This window comes from Asparagus officinalis, chromosome 7 (genome assembly GCF_001876935.1).
Source record: "Asparagus officinalis chromosome 7, Aspof.V1, whole genome shotgun sequence".
NCBI lineage: Eukaryota > Viridiplantae > Streptophyta > Magnoliopsida > Asparagales > Asparagaceae > Asparagus > Asparagus officinalis.
Window position 1 is genome coordinate 89,420,121 of NC_033800.1, and position 12,526 is coordinate 89,432,646.

A 12,526-nucleotide genomic window follows, 5' to 3' on the forward strand; every position below is an offset into this window, starting at 1 on the left:
CGTTTTCTTCACATAGGTACTTACAAATAAATTTCGTCCTGTATCGAAACACCACGGTAAAAACTTTCCACAGTCGTGCATCTACGAGAGCAATGTCTGTGATATTTAATATTAAGAATGCTCAAACCATTGTGCTCTCTTTACGTAATCAAAACGTTAGAGCTCCAACTAAACGATGACCATAACAGACCAGAAAAAATCTCTTCAAATTTGATCAAAATCCTCCTTAACAAGTCACTCAAGAAGAGGGAAGAGACAGAACACCACCAATTAACACGCATCTTTCCGAACTTGCTTGTGGTTTATTCTCAAATATATCAAACTCTGTTATATTACAATGATACAATCCCACGCAAGCTCTACGAGAGGCTTACGTAACTTATTACATCAATTTGTCCAACCCCATCACCAACCACAATCCATATTAGTACTCAAAAACAGAAGATAAAGAGACTTGGAACACGAGAACGAACAACTCACATGGACAGAGTTTACTTTTAAAGGTAAATCAAAAGATCTTCAACCCCTTTCTTCTTCTGTTTCTTCACCAACGGGTCGATCACACTTGTCCAAGTTTTGTAGTCAAGAGCAGAGCCAGCATCAGGCAGAGCAAATCCATTGACAAAGAAGAATGGTGTACCATATACACCTCTTGAACACCCATACTAGAAAAAGAACAGTAGTATATATTAAAATATAGAAATCTCAGCAAATACTTACGGTGAAAGGTTAAGAATCAAGGATAATCGTTTACCTTGAATGAGATTCTTGCTGCTGCATCAGTACTCTGGTCTTCAAAACCAGATTTAAACGCAGGTAAAAAGGAATTTCCAACGGTCATAACAGCGAAATTCGCCATGTCATCAATTGTAGATGCCCTGGACTGGTTGTGAGTTTGTGCATTCGAATACCTCACCTGTTGTCTCGGTTAGTGAGTTGCACGGATGCGAGAAAAACTGAGGATAGTATTGCAAATTTAGTGGACATTGTTGGACATTTTGACCAAATAAACCAAGTCAAGCCCAAATATTTGTGGGGTCTGGGATCCAATAACCCACTTCTCAAAGGTGGATTTGTAGAGGGGACCGTGGAGTTTGTTATTTGGTTGAGAAAAATCTGACAGGGAGGCAGCTTATTTGTGGAAGATTTGGTTAGAGGCAAAACTCTATAAAAGGAGAAGAAACTCGGTTGGTCAGAGGTAAAACTCTATAAAAGGTGAAGAAACTCCTTTGTGATACACAATGAGAAGTAATCTGATCAATAAAACCCCATGTAAACCGTCTCCCTCCCTTTCTATTAGATATTCCATATTCACTAGTCAGACCATGAAATTAATCATCTAATCAGATATGAGATATCACAATATCATAGCTTTGTTCCTATTTGCAATACTTTTAGGTGTAAGAAAGAAAATTTGCAAAGTGCTACAGAAAATTAGCGTTTAAGAATGTAATACCAGTCGGGTTCAAGGTGTTTTATATCTGATCTAGAAATCAAATCACGTTACATGGAAATTAAAAATATGTACCCAGATGATCCAAGCACTGAAGTATAGCAAAAATTGCTTCATTGAAAAAATCAAGATGGGTTTTATTTAGTCTCCTCTTTCATAAACCTATTTGAACTAAGCCCCTCATCTGAAGAAGTTACGTCTAGGCATGTTGACAATGTTGCAAGTATCATCTCATATGTCACGCTAAAGCTATGAACCATAGCCCAGTAATATGGGAATCCGAAAACGCATCACACATATTCTCCGGAATAGAATGCACCTATTTTGCGATAGGTTCTAGCCACATCACGTGCCAAAAAGATCACATCACATATCAGTGCATCCAATACCATATGACAGGAAGAAACACGTCACCAAATAGTGTACCTTTTAGGGTTTTTAAACCATTGGTAATCTATGTTTCAATGACACATCCCTTGTATCAGAATGATATTGGTATAAACTTGATCACTTGATCAAAATCAATAAATACTTCCAATTCAACAAAAGAGTGTAAAACTCATCATATCAATCAAAACAGCTTAAAGAATTCAATTTATTGTTATTATTGATTTTAAATACCAAATCTTGAAAATGCGTAACACTGTCCCAAATTCATTTAAATTACTTCTTTCTCCAATAGCTTTCAAATAAAACAATAATCACATTTATTTGATAACGATGAATCTAAAATCCTTATTATATATTACACGGAATCAAATTATGTGGATAAACCACAATAGCACAGATCCAATCACATTATATACATACATACATAAACATATCTATGTATATACATATACATATATATTTGTACATATACATATATGTATATATGTGTGTGCATGTGTGTAGTAGCGATATGGTGAGATGGTGAGCTCAATTTCTTAACATGAGCTAGCCAATCTCCACCATTGGATTTAATCCAATGGTTATATCTATTACTAGGTCATTTAATTAATTAGAAGTAGACCCCACTATTATCAGACTTTCTATGTTAAGGATCTCACATAGATCTCCCTTCCAATAATGAGTCATCTATGTGCCCTATTCGAATTCCACCTAACATGCCGATGTGCTTCTATCTTCTTCGACCTCTAGCCTCAAAATCCAGGTTATTATCATGGCCATTAACATCCACAAGTCAAATTTAATAGTTAGAGTGCTTTTTATTCTTTGTGTAACAATCAGCAAGGCTCCTACATAATTCGTGAACAGTATTTCCGAGGAAGTCGATGATGATGCAACCATGATACCTTATTCTAATAACTTGCAAAAAAATGAAAGAATTGGAACTGATCAGTATTTTCACTTATTATATATGTTTTTCAAAGTATTGAGAAATTTTGACTTTGCAAGGATATTTGCAAAAGATTTTTTACAGCATCAATGATTCGGCATTGAAGACAAGGAAGAAAGGATAGCGACATTGAAGAGAAGAAAGAAAGGAGAGCGCCTTTGGAAAGAAAAACTTTAGGGATATCACTCGTTCATAACAAAAAATATGAGTGGGGTCCATTGTTTTAAATTAACCATCTTGATAAAATCCCTAACCATTAATTTAGATCTAATGGCCAACATTGGCTAGCTCATGTTAATGATTTCATACTTTTTTAAACAAGATACCAATATTCAATCTAATATAATACTCATGTGATTTATATTTTAAAAATAACTAGTGAGAAATGCACTCACATCTTAACCGATTGAGTGTCCAATTTCGCTCCCTTCCGACATCAATAAAGTTCTTTAGTATAAAACTAGAGAGTTGATACCAATTTAAGTAGACTTATACTACATGGTTATTATTGATATTAGAAATTTATTATATATTCCTCTAGTAAAGTATCAAATAAATATGGTACTACTAGTACTATTATATTTGGCAGAATATAGTCTCAGGAACATTTTCCTTAGAGATTACTAGGTGGATGGCGGCAAGGTCCTCATCGGATCTAGTGTTTTTTTAATCAACCAATCTTATTCCATAGTCACCATTCAAAACAAAATCAAAACCTCTTCATCATCATGAACCAACCTAGAGAGATTTAATTAGGCAAGGAGGAAAAGGATTACAACTTAGGGCTTGAGTTGAAGTGTTTTTTACCCTTTTCTATTTTTACTTTCTTGTAGTTCTTCTTATCTTCCCCTTGAGAAGGTGCTACACTCTCTTTCTAATGGTAAAAAGATATCTACCTATTGAGGTGACAATAATCAAGCAATGTGATTACTTGCTAGGGTTTACCACACTCCGCCTCCTAATAAAAAAATTCGCCCTTGAAACTTGGCATAACTTGATTCTCGAAGTTCTGGTCCTCTCGGATATTTCTCCCGTACAGAATATTCGGTCTCCTAAGTGGCTTCCCTTTTAGAGTGATGTTTCCATTGTACTTTCACATATCAAATAGTTTGATTGTCTAAGTACTTGTTCTTGGGAGCCACCATACACTCTGGTTTCTCTTTGTTATTCAAGTCTAGCTTGAGTCTGCCAACTTTAATTCGATGAGCTCATTTGTGTCTCTCTTATGAATTTTCACTACATTAATATGTAAAATACATCATGCACTCCATCAAACAATGGAGGCAAATAAACTTGTACGCTACTTAACGAATTCGTTTAAAATTTTCAAAAGGGTTGATGAATCTTAGACTTAATTTTTCTTGGATAATCTTCTCACTTCACAAGTAGGAGAAACCCATAAGGAAACATAATCACCACAAGAAATTCAAATTCTCTCCTACAGTTAGCATAGCTCTTTTGTTGGCTTTGTGGAATTTGAATGCAATTCTCTTGTTAAATATTGTTTATGGCTTGTTGCACCATTTCTGATCGAAGAAGTCTTCTCTCTCCAACGTTTTCCAAATGGATAAGAAACTTACACTTCCATTTAGAAGCTCATACGGAGCCATATTAATACTAGATCGATAGATGTTGTCGTATGCAAATTCTGCTAAAGGTAAATAATCTTCACATGCTCCTTTCATTTCAAGCATACAACATCTTAACATATCCTCTAGAGTTTGAATTATTATTTTCGATTGGTCATCTGGTTCTAGATGGTAAGTTGAGCTAAAAAGTTAGTTTAGTCTATAGAGTCCTATGTATAAACATAGAATCCCTGATTGATACTATGGATTAAACGTGACTCCTAGTATCAAACAAATTTGATGATCGAACCACTACCTATTTGAGTTAGTATCCAAGACTATACTCTAAGGAAGATGGTCTTAGATTATATTCTAAATTGGCAAATACGGTAGTACTATAGATTAAATGTATTCCAATAAAGTAGGTTCTACTAACATATTTACCTAATACTATGGATTAAATGTGAAATTCAGTATCAAAGATTATGTACGAGGGAAGTATCTGAAACTTTTCAAGAAGTACAGTATATCAAGTTTGAAGAAGAAGTACAGTATATCAAGTTTGAAGATGAATTTTTTTATTAGAAGGGGAGGGTGTAGTATCCCTAGCAAATAATCAATTTCATTTCTCTTAAAAAGAGCAACCTACACAAATCACAAAATTTTAAGAGGTGTTACGCAAAACTTGCATATTCCATATTTTGCTCACCGCCACCTCATTGGTTGATGGCTCTTTGGCATTAAAAAGGAAGTGTGACACCTCCTCAAGAGGAAGATAAGAAGAGGAAAAAGAAAGTAAAAATAAAAAATAAAAATAAAGAAAAAAAATGAAAAACCTACCCGATTCTCCCCAAATCATCTACTTTTGCTTGAATTTGAGTAAGGATGAGAAAGGAAAGAGAAGGAGGAGTTGTCAAATTAACACTCCAACTTAAGCCCTAAGGTATAATCTTTTTTCTCATTTGACCAATTAAATCTCTAGCATGGTCGATGATGAAGTGTTGACTTTTCTTTGAATAAAGATTATAGAATAAAATTGTTTGATTTACCAAATGAGAGAAAACCCTAGATCCGATGAGCGTATGGCCATCACAAGCTAGGAAGGGCCGACGGCTAAGGTTGCAATAGTGGAGAAAAAGGGGGGGAAAAGGTATCCGACAATTGATGAAGAGGAGGAAGATAAAGAGAGGGGGAAATAAGTTTGACCTTGAACTGTTGTCAAAATTTTATTTATAAGTCCAAATCAGTGAATAGGATGTAGTAATTGAATGAATAATTTATGTTAACCCTTGGGCTCACAAAATATTTTTGATGAGCCCAAATTTAATAAGAAAGTACATATATGGAATAGGAAAACTTCATTTAGCCTCAAGTTCACAAAGATTGTGAACATGTCCAGATAGAAAGGACTAAGACTATGAATAAGCAAGGATAATTATATACGGATCCCTAAAGTTCACAAACATTGCAAAAAGGCCCAGACTGAGTGAAGAAGTGTAGGATATGACTAGGAAAAAGTTAGTTTAAGCCACTAAAGATTTCGAGGATTGCGATTATGTCCAGGCAGTGTATAAGAGGGTTATAAATTGAAGAGGATAATTATGTGTAGCGTCTGAACTGGAAATAATTTTTAATAGGTCCAAATTATTGAAGAAGTGTTATTAAAATTATAATACATTTCTAAAATTAGTAATGACCCTATGTGAATCTTTTTATGGGTCTTAACCACTATTTAACCAACTTGGACTTAGATTATAAAGTGACTAACCTATAATATGTCTACCTTAAATTGGTATTAATGACCTTGTTGATAACAGAAAGGATCGAAATTTGACAGTCAATCGTTTAAGTGGTGAGTGCATTTCTCACTGGTTATTTTTAAATTATAAATCTTATAACAATATATTGAATTGAATACTGATGCCGTCTGAAAAATAACTACTCCATTACTTTTTATATATCTACATAATAAAATGTAACAAAATTGATACTATTGGGGTTTATCCCTATAAACGATTTTGATTTATATGAAATATGATAGTGATTTTGGTTTTCGTGCATTATCAAGTAAGTATGAATAACATTTTCTTCAGAAGCTTTTGAAGAAAGAAGTGATTTCAATGTGTTTTTGACAGTTTTACTGATTTCACGAGTTTTTTTTTGCTTTGGTATTTAAAAGCAATAATAAATAAAAGTGAATTCCATAAACAGTTTTTATTGATATGTTGAGTTTTACACTCATCCATTGAATTGAAAGTGTTTATTGATTTGATAAAGTCATCAAGTTTATACTAATATTGATCTGTACAAGTGATGTTTTATTGAAATAAAATATTTGACAATGATTCTCTATGTTATAAAACAGCAAAAAGGCCATTATGGATTTATGTATGGTATTGAATGCATCAATAAGTTATGTAGTCTTTTTAGCATATGTGATGTGGCTAGCAACCTATGATAATGTTTGGTGCATTCTATTCCCAATAGTAAGTGTTAAGTGATGTGTATTCACATTCTCATGCTATTGGGCTATAATTCGTAGCATATGTGATCATATCTATTGAAATTTGTGTTCAAGCGTCCGACTGTGACTTTGAGAAAACAATAATTGTTTTTGTTGCACAAACTCAGAATACTTTCTAGACTAGCCAACCCAGTGGAGAGAACAAGAATTCTCAAGTCAAAGCTTGGGTGTACTCTCTGAATGAGAAGGAAGATGAACCAAACAAAAAGAAGTGGTGACAAGTACGATATGTCTAGCATTTGCTCATGCTTGAGGACTTTTTGATTCTGGTGTTTCACATTCTTTTATTGTTGCACAACTTGTTAAGAAGAACAAATTACCAAGTGATATTTGAGAACAAGAATTGCTTGTTAGTAACCTGTAGCAGTGTATTACTATCAAATCAAGGTTGTAGGGATGGAATCAAGATTCTCGACACGGTGCTTCTAGCAAAATTGGTAATACTAGAAATGTAGGACTTTGATATTATGCTAGAGATGAATTAGTTATCTTCAAATGATGCTTCTATTTTATTTCAGGAAAAGAAAGTAGTGTTTAAGTTTCCAAGAAAACCAGAGTTCTACTTTGAAGGTTGTAAATCCCGAGAACCCTTACGGGTCATTTCAGCTCTTAAAGCATATATATCAATCTTTGAAGAAGGGATGTAGGGAATATTTAGCTTTAGTCAGAGTTGTGAACAAGAAAAACACGTCTGGACCGCAAATTTCCAAGAGTATTTAACCACCTTCATCTTACTTTACATTTATTTTAGCATCTTAATCCTTTTTTGGCATTATTTGGGATAAGGATTACAATCCCCACAGATCATATTTAACATTCCACATGAAAAAAGAGCCACAAGTAGCTTTAACACCTGAGGACTTGTAAATTTAATGCATTGGTAGAAACTAGAGGATAAGGATAACTAACATTTCCCGTGTCCTAATAATTCAAATCTCCCTCAGAAATATTATTTTCTTCCTGTAGTTATCGTGGTACTTACAGCTATGAGAATCTTAGAGAAAATCATAAAACATGAATAACTTATGTAGCCAAAAAAAGTATTGACAGTTAAACTAAAGTGTATTTGTCATGGTGTTAGAATAAGAACGAGCAGGTTCAGGTGAGAAAAGAAACACCAATTATTCGTCAGGAAATAAATTATCTAACCTGATTCTTGAAAAATGACTCCAGTAAAGGATACGTTGCAGATGCATTCAACTTGTTTGCAATATGAAGGGCACGGCAAGAAAGATATGAATTGTCATGGTACCTATCATTTTCAAAATGACAATAATCAACCCTTCTATAAATACACGAAAATGCTCCAACCGTGAAGTCAGATTCTCTGTTACGGTTGGTCAGTCCCTCCATATTTTACTGTACAATGTATTTTTTTAATGGATAGTTTCACATGGTGAAAAATATATGCCAAGATGAAGGGTGAACATTAAGAAACAAACTTTCAGGAGGCCATATAAGAAATGATTTACTGAAAGCCTACGATTTTCTTGGAAAAATTCATGTAAATGGACAGTTGATCAAGCTGCAATTGAGTGCGATAAAGGTTTTCTGATGCCCGAGTTTTTTAGGACTTGGGCTGTATTTGAAGTTTACTGCCTAACCAAAGTGAATATTCCTCCTATAAGCCTCACTCTTGATATCTGATGTCAGGTTCAGAGTAATAGTAGCACCGCGATCTAGGCACTTTTTTATCTATCATTTATCAATTAAGTCTTGCTTAAAGTCATAAACATATGTTTGTGTCATGCAATTATTACTTTATAAGTATATGGTAAAAATAACGCAAAAGTACATGGACGTATGACTGGCCAACATGAAAATTATACAAACAATTTGGCATTATGGACACAGATATACAACACAAAGTAACTTATCACATGCCCAACGTAACAATTCAAACAGACCCTTTTCATCTAATTGGAACACATCTGCAACATAATCAAACTACTATAGGCCCTCGCGAAATCAGTTGAGCATATACTGTGGACAACTATCAATGAACTTGACATCTATCCTCTAAGAGTTCACGTCAAATTTACCGACATGCAAAACTTCATAATAGCATACTACAACATATGGAATACCGAATAGACAATGAACATGTTTTTTTCTGCAGTTTATGCTCATGAAACCAAGAAGATCTTTGAGATCGTCTTCCCTATGTTACATTCACGGCAGGGGGGAAAAAAAGAGAAGGGGTTGCATATGTAAGTACTTGGATTTATTTTGAGGCTCCAAAGAACAAATGGGAATATATTCCCTCAACTACTGTGAACAGTGCAAACATGAAAATAGAAACAATAATAAATATCAAATCAAATTAATTTTTCTCTTGGGAACCCTCACGGTCAACTTACGCAAGGTCTTGTATGTCATCATCGTACTTCCAAGTAACAATGTTCGGATAGAAACACATCATGCAACATGGTTCTTTGTACATTGGTTTTGCAGCCTTATGATGCAAGCTTTTCGACACATATCAATATCCTCTCACTAATGAATTTACATGGAAAGATCCGCAGCCCACTTGGAGAGTCTTTGCACTCACCTAAGGAGGGGAGGAATTTTCACTACCAAGAGCTTCTCGTAGAGAAAGTTGTAAATCCCTTCCATTACTCACTAAAACTGATCACACGAAAGGCTATGTTCTTCTATATATAATACTTGCTTGCTTAAAATCTAAAGAAACTAGATATATCTAAAAGACAAATGAAAAATTAGCTCCTTTATTGGTGAGACTACAGGATGAGAAACGAAGATATTAAACTAGATATATCAAAAAGAAGAAAGAGCTCTCTTCAACATCAAACAAAGAACTGTTAATGCCAGGAATCACCTACGAAACTCAATTTCAGCCATGACCCAGGTCGAAAAATATGCTATAGTCCACTAAAATCACCCAAAAAAAAAAAAAAAATTTAAGGATCTTATTTTTTATTTTGACCCAAAAAATTATGGAAGGGTCAAATACTTACGGTAAGGGAAAGGGGTGAACAATGAGGGAAACGTGAGGGGAATAATCTCGAATCACTTTCTTCAAAGGAGGCCAAGAGTCTCTGCTATCAGGACACAATGGATCCAAAAAGGCATCGACCAAAATGGATTCCGTTAAAGATACGAACCCATCTCCATACGGGAAGCCATCGTATTTTGATGGGATCTGGTTACATCTTCATTTTTTTTTATTTACCCGCTTTTAAGTTTTTAACGATGGATTTGGAGAAGGGAGATGAATAGGATAGATTCAGGTGTTTGCGAGAGCTTGGGATTTGCTTATCGGGATTTTTTTCGGAGTTGTTGGTGACGTTCGATTTTTTTCGGAGTTTTTAACGATGCAATCAAAGAGAGTTGAGGTGTCGTTTTCTCTGATTAAATATAGAGGGAGATGTCACTCTCTTCGAGGCATTTTTTAATGTTTAGTCATTCGTTCCATTTTGGTGCGCGAGGTCAGTATTATTAGGTAAACTTCACAAAACCCCCCAAAACATTGAGGCGCTTACCGCAAAGGCCTATTACTTTTAATTATCTTTCCCACTAGACCCAAACTCTTCCCCAAAGAGACCCTCAAAATGACACACCCACAGTGTGATACAGTGAGTTGTATAAAAGGGCAAATTCGATTTCCCCTTTTTTTTAATTGAGTCTTTTATCTGCTTTGTGTTATACGTAGTAGTTCTGCTATTTCGACAAGTTCTGATTTTGGTGATGGTTTTGTGATTCTAAATTGAGATCCGATTTTGATAGTTTTGTCAAATTTGCCTTGTTCTAATTAATTACTTCACAGATGATGAACGTTATGATGAGGAACATTAATCTATTTCAAAGATGATCATATACTTGAAACAAGCTCGTTCTCTTACTTTTCATGCTACATTCTGAACTACGGATATTCCGTAAAGTTATGTATTGCAATTCTGGACTTCGGAGATTTCTCACGTTTGAGACTTACTAAAATGTGAAGGGTTGGCATATTTGAATGAAAATCTTGTGTTCAGTTTTCAATAACTTTCTTAAAACACAACTTACAAACTGTTCAAGGGAATAATAAGAAAAGTATTTCAATGACACGCATCATTGCAGTTGAGGAGTATTTTGCTGATACCATCAATATTGTACCATCTGATGAAGAGAAGATACCAAGAATCGAGAGGTTATTACACCTCTTAAGCTTCCGAGGGTTTGCGGAAAAAGTTCGTTATTAGTCGTTAAGCGACAGTAGAAAATTAAAGATCATTATTATCTGTTGTTATGGATGCAGAATTAGAATATGTACAATGAATGTTTACAACGATACTCACCACGCCAGGTTGCTGGTCATTGCATCTACATGCGTAGGTCTTTTCGAATTTTCTTATGAATGATGACTGTCTTTACCCTGTGCATGGATATTGTAATAAATCTGCGGGATATAAATTGAAATGATCCTTCCGACGGAAAAGTTTCATTCAGATGGAACAATTAATGTTATAGCCATCCGTACTTTACATTTTATTCTTCTATTTAGACACAGTTTTCAGAAATACCTATAAAATTAAAAGGGAAAACCTATAACACAGAGCTGCACCAATGAGATTATAGAGAACTGTTTGAATTTCACAGTTCATCCTGTTTGATGCTTTACTTTTTTGCATCCTTCATTGCATTAGCATCAGTGGCTCATGGGTTTTTTTTTTTTTTTTTTTTTTAGAAGGGGGATCAGTGGCTCATGGGTTTTTTTTTTTTTTTTTTTTTGAGAAGGGGGGCATAAAAAAAATAAAAAGAGAAGGCAATCCATAAGCAGATGGCGAGGAAAAGTTCACCAACGAGAGATAAGGAGCGCGCATATAAAAATAGTTGCTCATAAACAAATATTAATGCAAATAGTAGCTCATAAACAAATATGAAGTGACGATACACAGCTCAAATGAAAAGGAAAATTTGCGACATACCATACGTGGGATGGCAATTGAACAGCCGTGCTGATGAAAGAAACATAGCTCTAAGCATCCAAAAAGGGGATAAAACGGCAAAAATGAACAGGCTCTCAGTCTGCAATTAATTGCATTTGCAGGTAACACAATAAGAGTAGTTAACAGATTTAGGGAGAGGGGTAAAATCTAGGTTTATCCTTCACAATGAGAGTCTATATCCATCCAGTCATGGTGAAATCTCACCACAATGCACGTAATGTTGTCTGCACTGCCACGAGAGAAGGCAGTTTCCATCAACTTCAAGGCAGCAGCCTCTGCTTCTTCTTCCATACTTGCAATGGATATAGCATCCTGATAAAAAATAAAAAAAATAAAAACAAACATGCGCGCGCGCACAAACACACATGAAATAAAATACAAGGTTAATAAAATCAAATTAAAGAATGTACAGTATGCAAGAACATGAAAATCAAGACTAAGAGTTACAATGTTGCAGCAAGAAAGTGTATTTTTCTTCCAACATGCCTTGTTTCCCTTTTCTCCATAAGAATAGGAAAAGGAAGTGTGAAATAACATATATTTCCACTTTGGATAGGATGAAAAAAAAAAACAAAGTGGCTATTCTTGATAGAAGACCATCAGATCCAGGTTTTGAGATCATTGGCATATAGTCCAGAAATCTTCAGACTCTGTTCCAGAGTTGATTTGAGATCACAATCTTTTATCAGA

General features: G+C 34.6%; 2 protein-coding genes across 3 annotated transcripts in view; both read right to left on the reverse strand.

Annotated features, from left to right (window-relative positions):
* LOC109847487 lies at positions 349-11,525 on the reverse strand. The gene is made up of 5 exons (XM_020416714.1): positions 11,509-11,525; positions 9,863-10,057; positions 8,034-8,136; positions 755-916; positions 349-665 (listed from the first exon to the last, which is right to left on the reverse strand). The coding sequence occupies exons 1-5, from the start codon at positions 11,523-11,525 to the stop codon at positions 498-500; spliced, it is 645 nt and encodes a 214-aa protein (XP_020272303.1). The 3' UTR covers positions 349-497.
* LOC109848081 (probable protein phosphatase 2C 52) overlaps positions 11,710-12,526 on the reverse strand; it is a 19,630-nt gene continuing 18,813 nt past the window's right edge. Inside the window, exons 8-9 of one of the 2 annotated variants that reach the window (XM_020417392.1) lie at positions 12,041-12,148; positions 11,710-11,915 (exon numbers count right to left, since the gene is read on the reverse strand). In XM_020417392.1, the coding sequence (XP_020272981.1) occupies positions 11,787-11,915; positions 12,041-12,148 (237 nt within the window). In that variant the 3' untranslated portion in view covers positions 11,710-11,786. Of the gene's footprint in view, positions 12,149-12,526 lie in introns of both variants that reach the window. The other variant, XM_020417393.1, reaches the window with a different exon arrangement.

What these genes read in the sequence shown, in the direction of transcription:
- LOC109847487 (XM_020416714.1), bottom strand. An exon ending in AGTCATTTTTCAAGAATCAG is followed by an intron (nt 917 to 8,033) that starts GTTAGATAATTT and finishes CCGAGACAACAG; the next exon opens with GTGAGGTATTCGAATGCACA. An exon ending in CAGCAAGAATCTCATTCAAG is followed by an intron (nt 666 to 754) that starts GTAAACGATTAT and finishes TTCTTTTTCTAG; the next exon opens with TATGGGTGTTCAAGAGGTGT.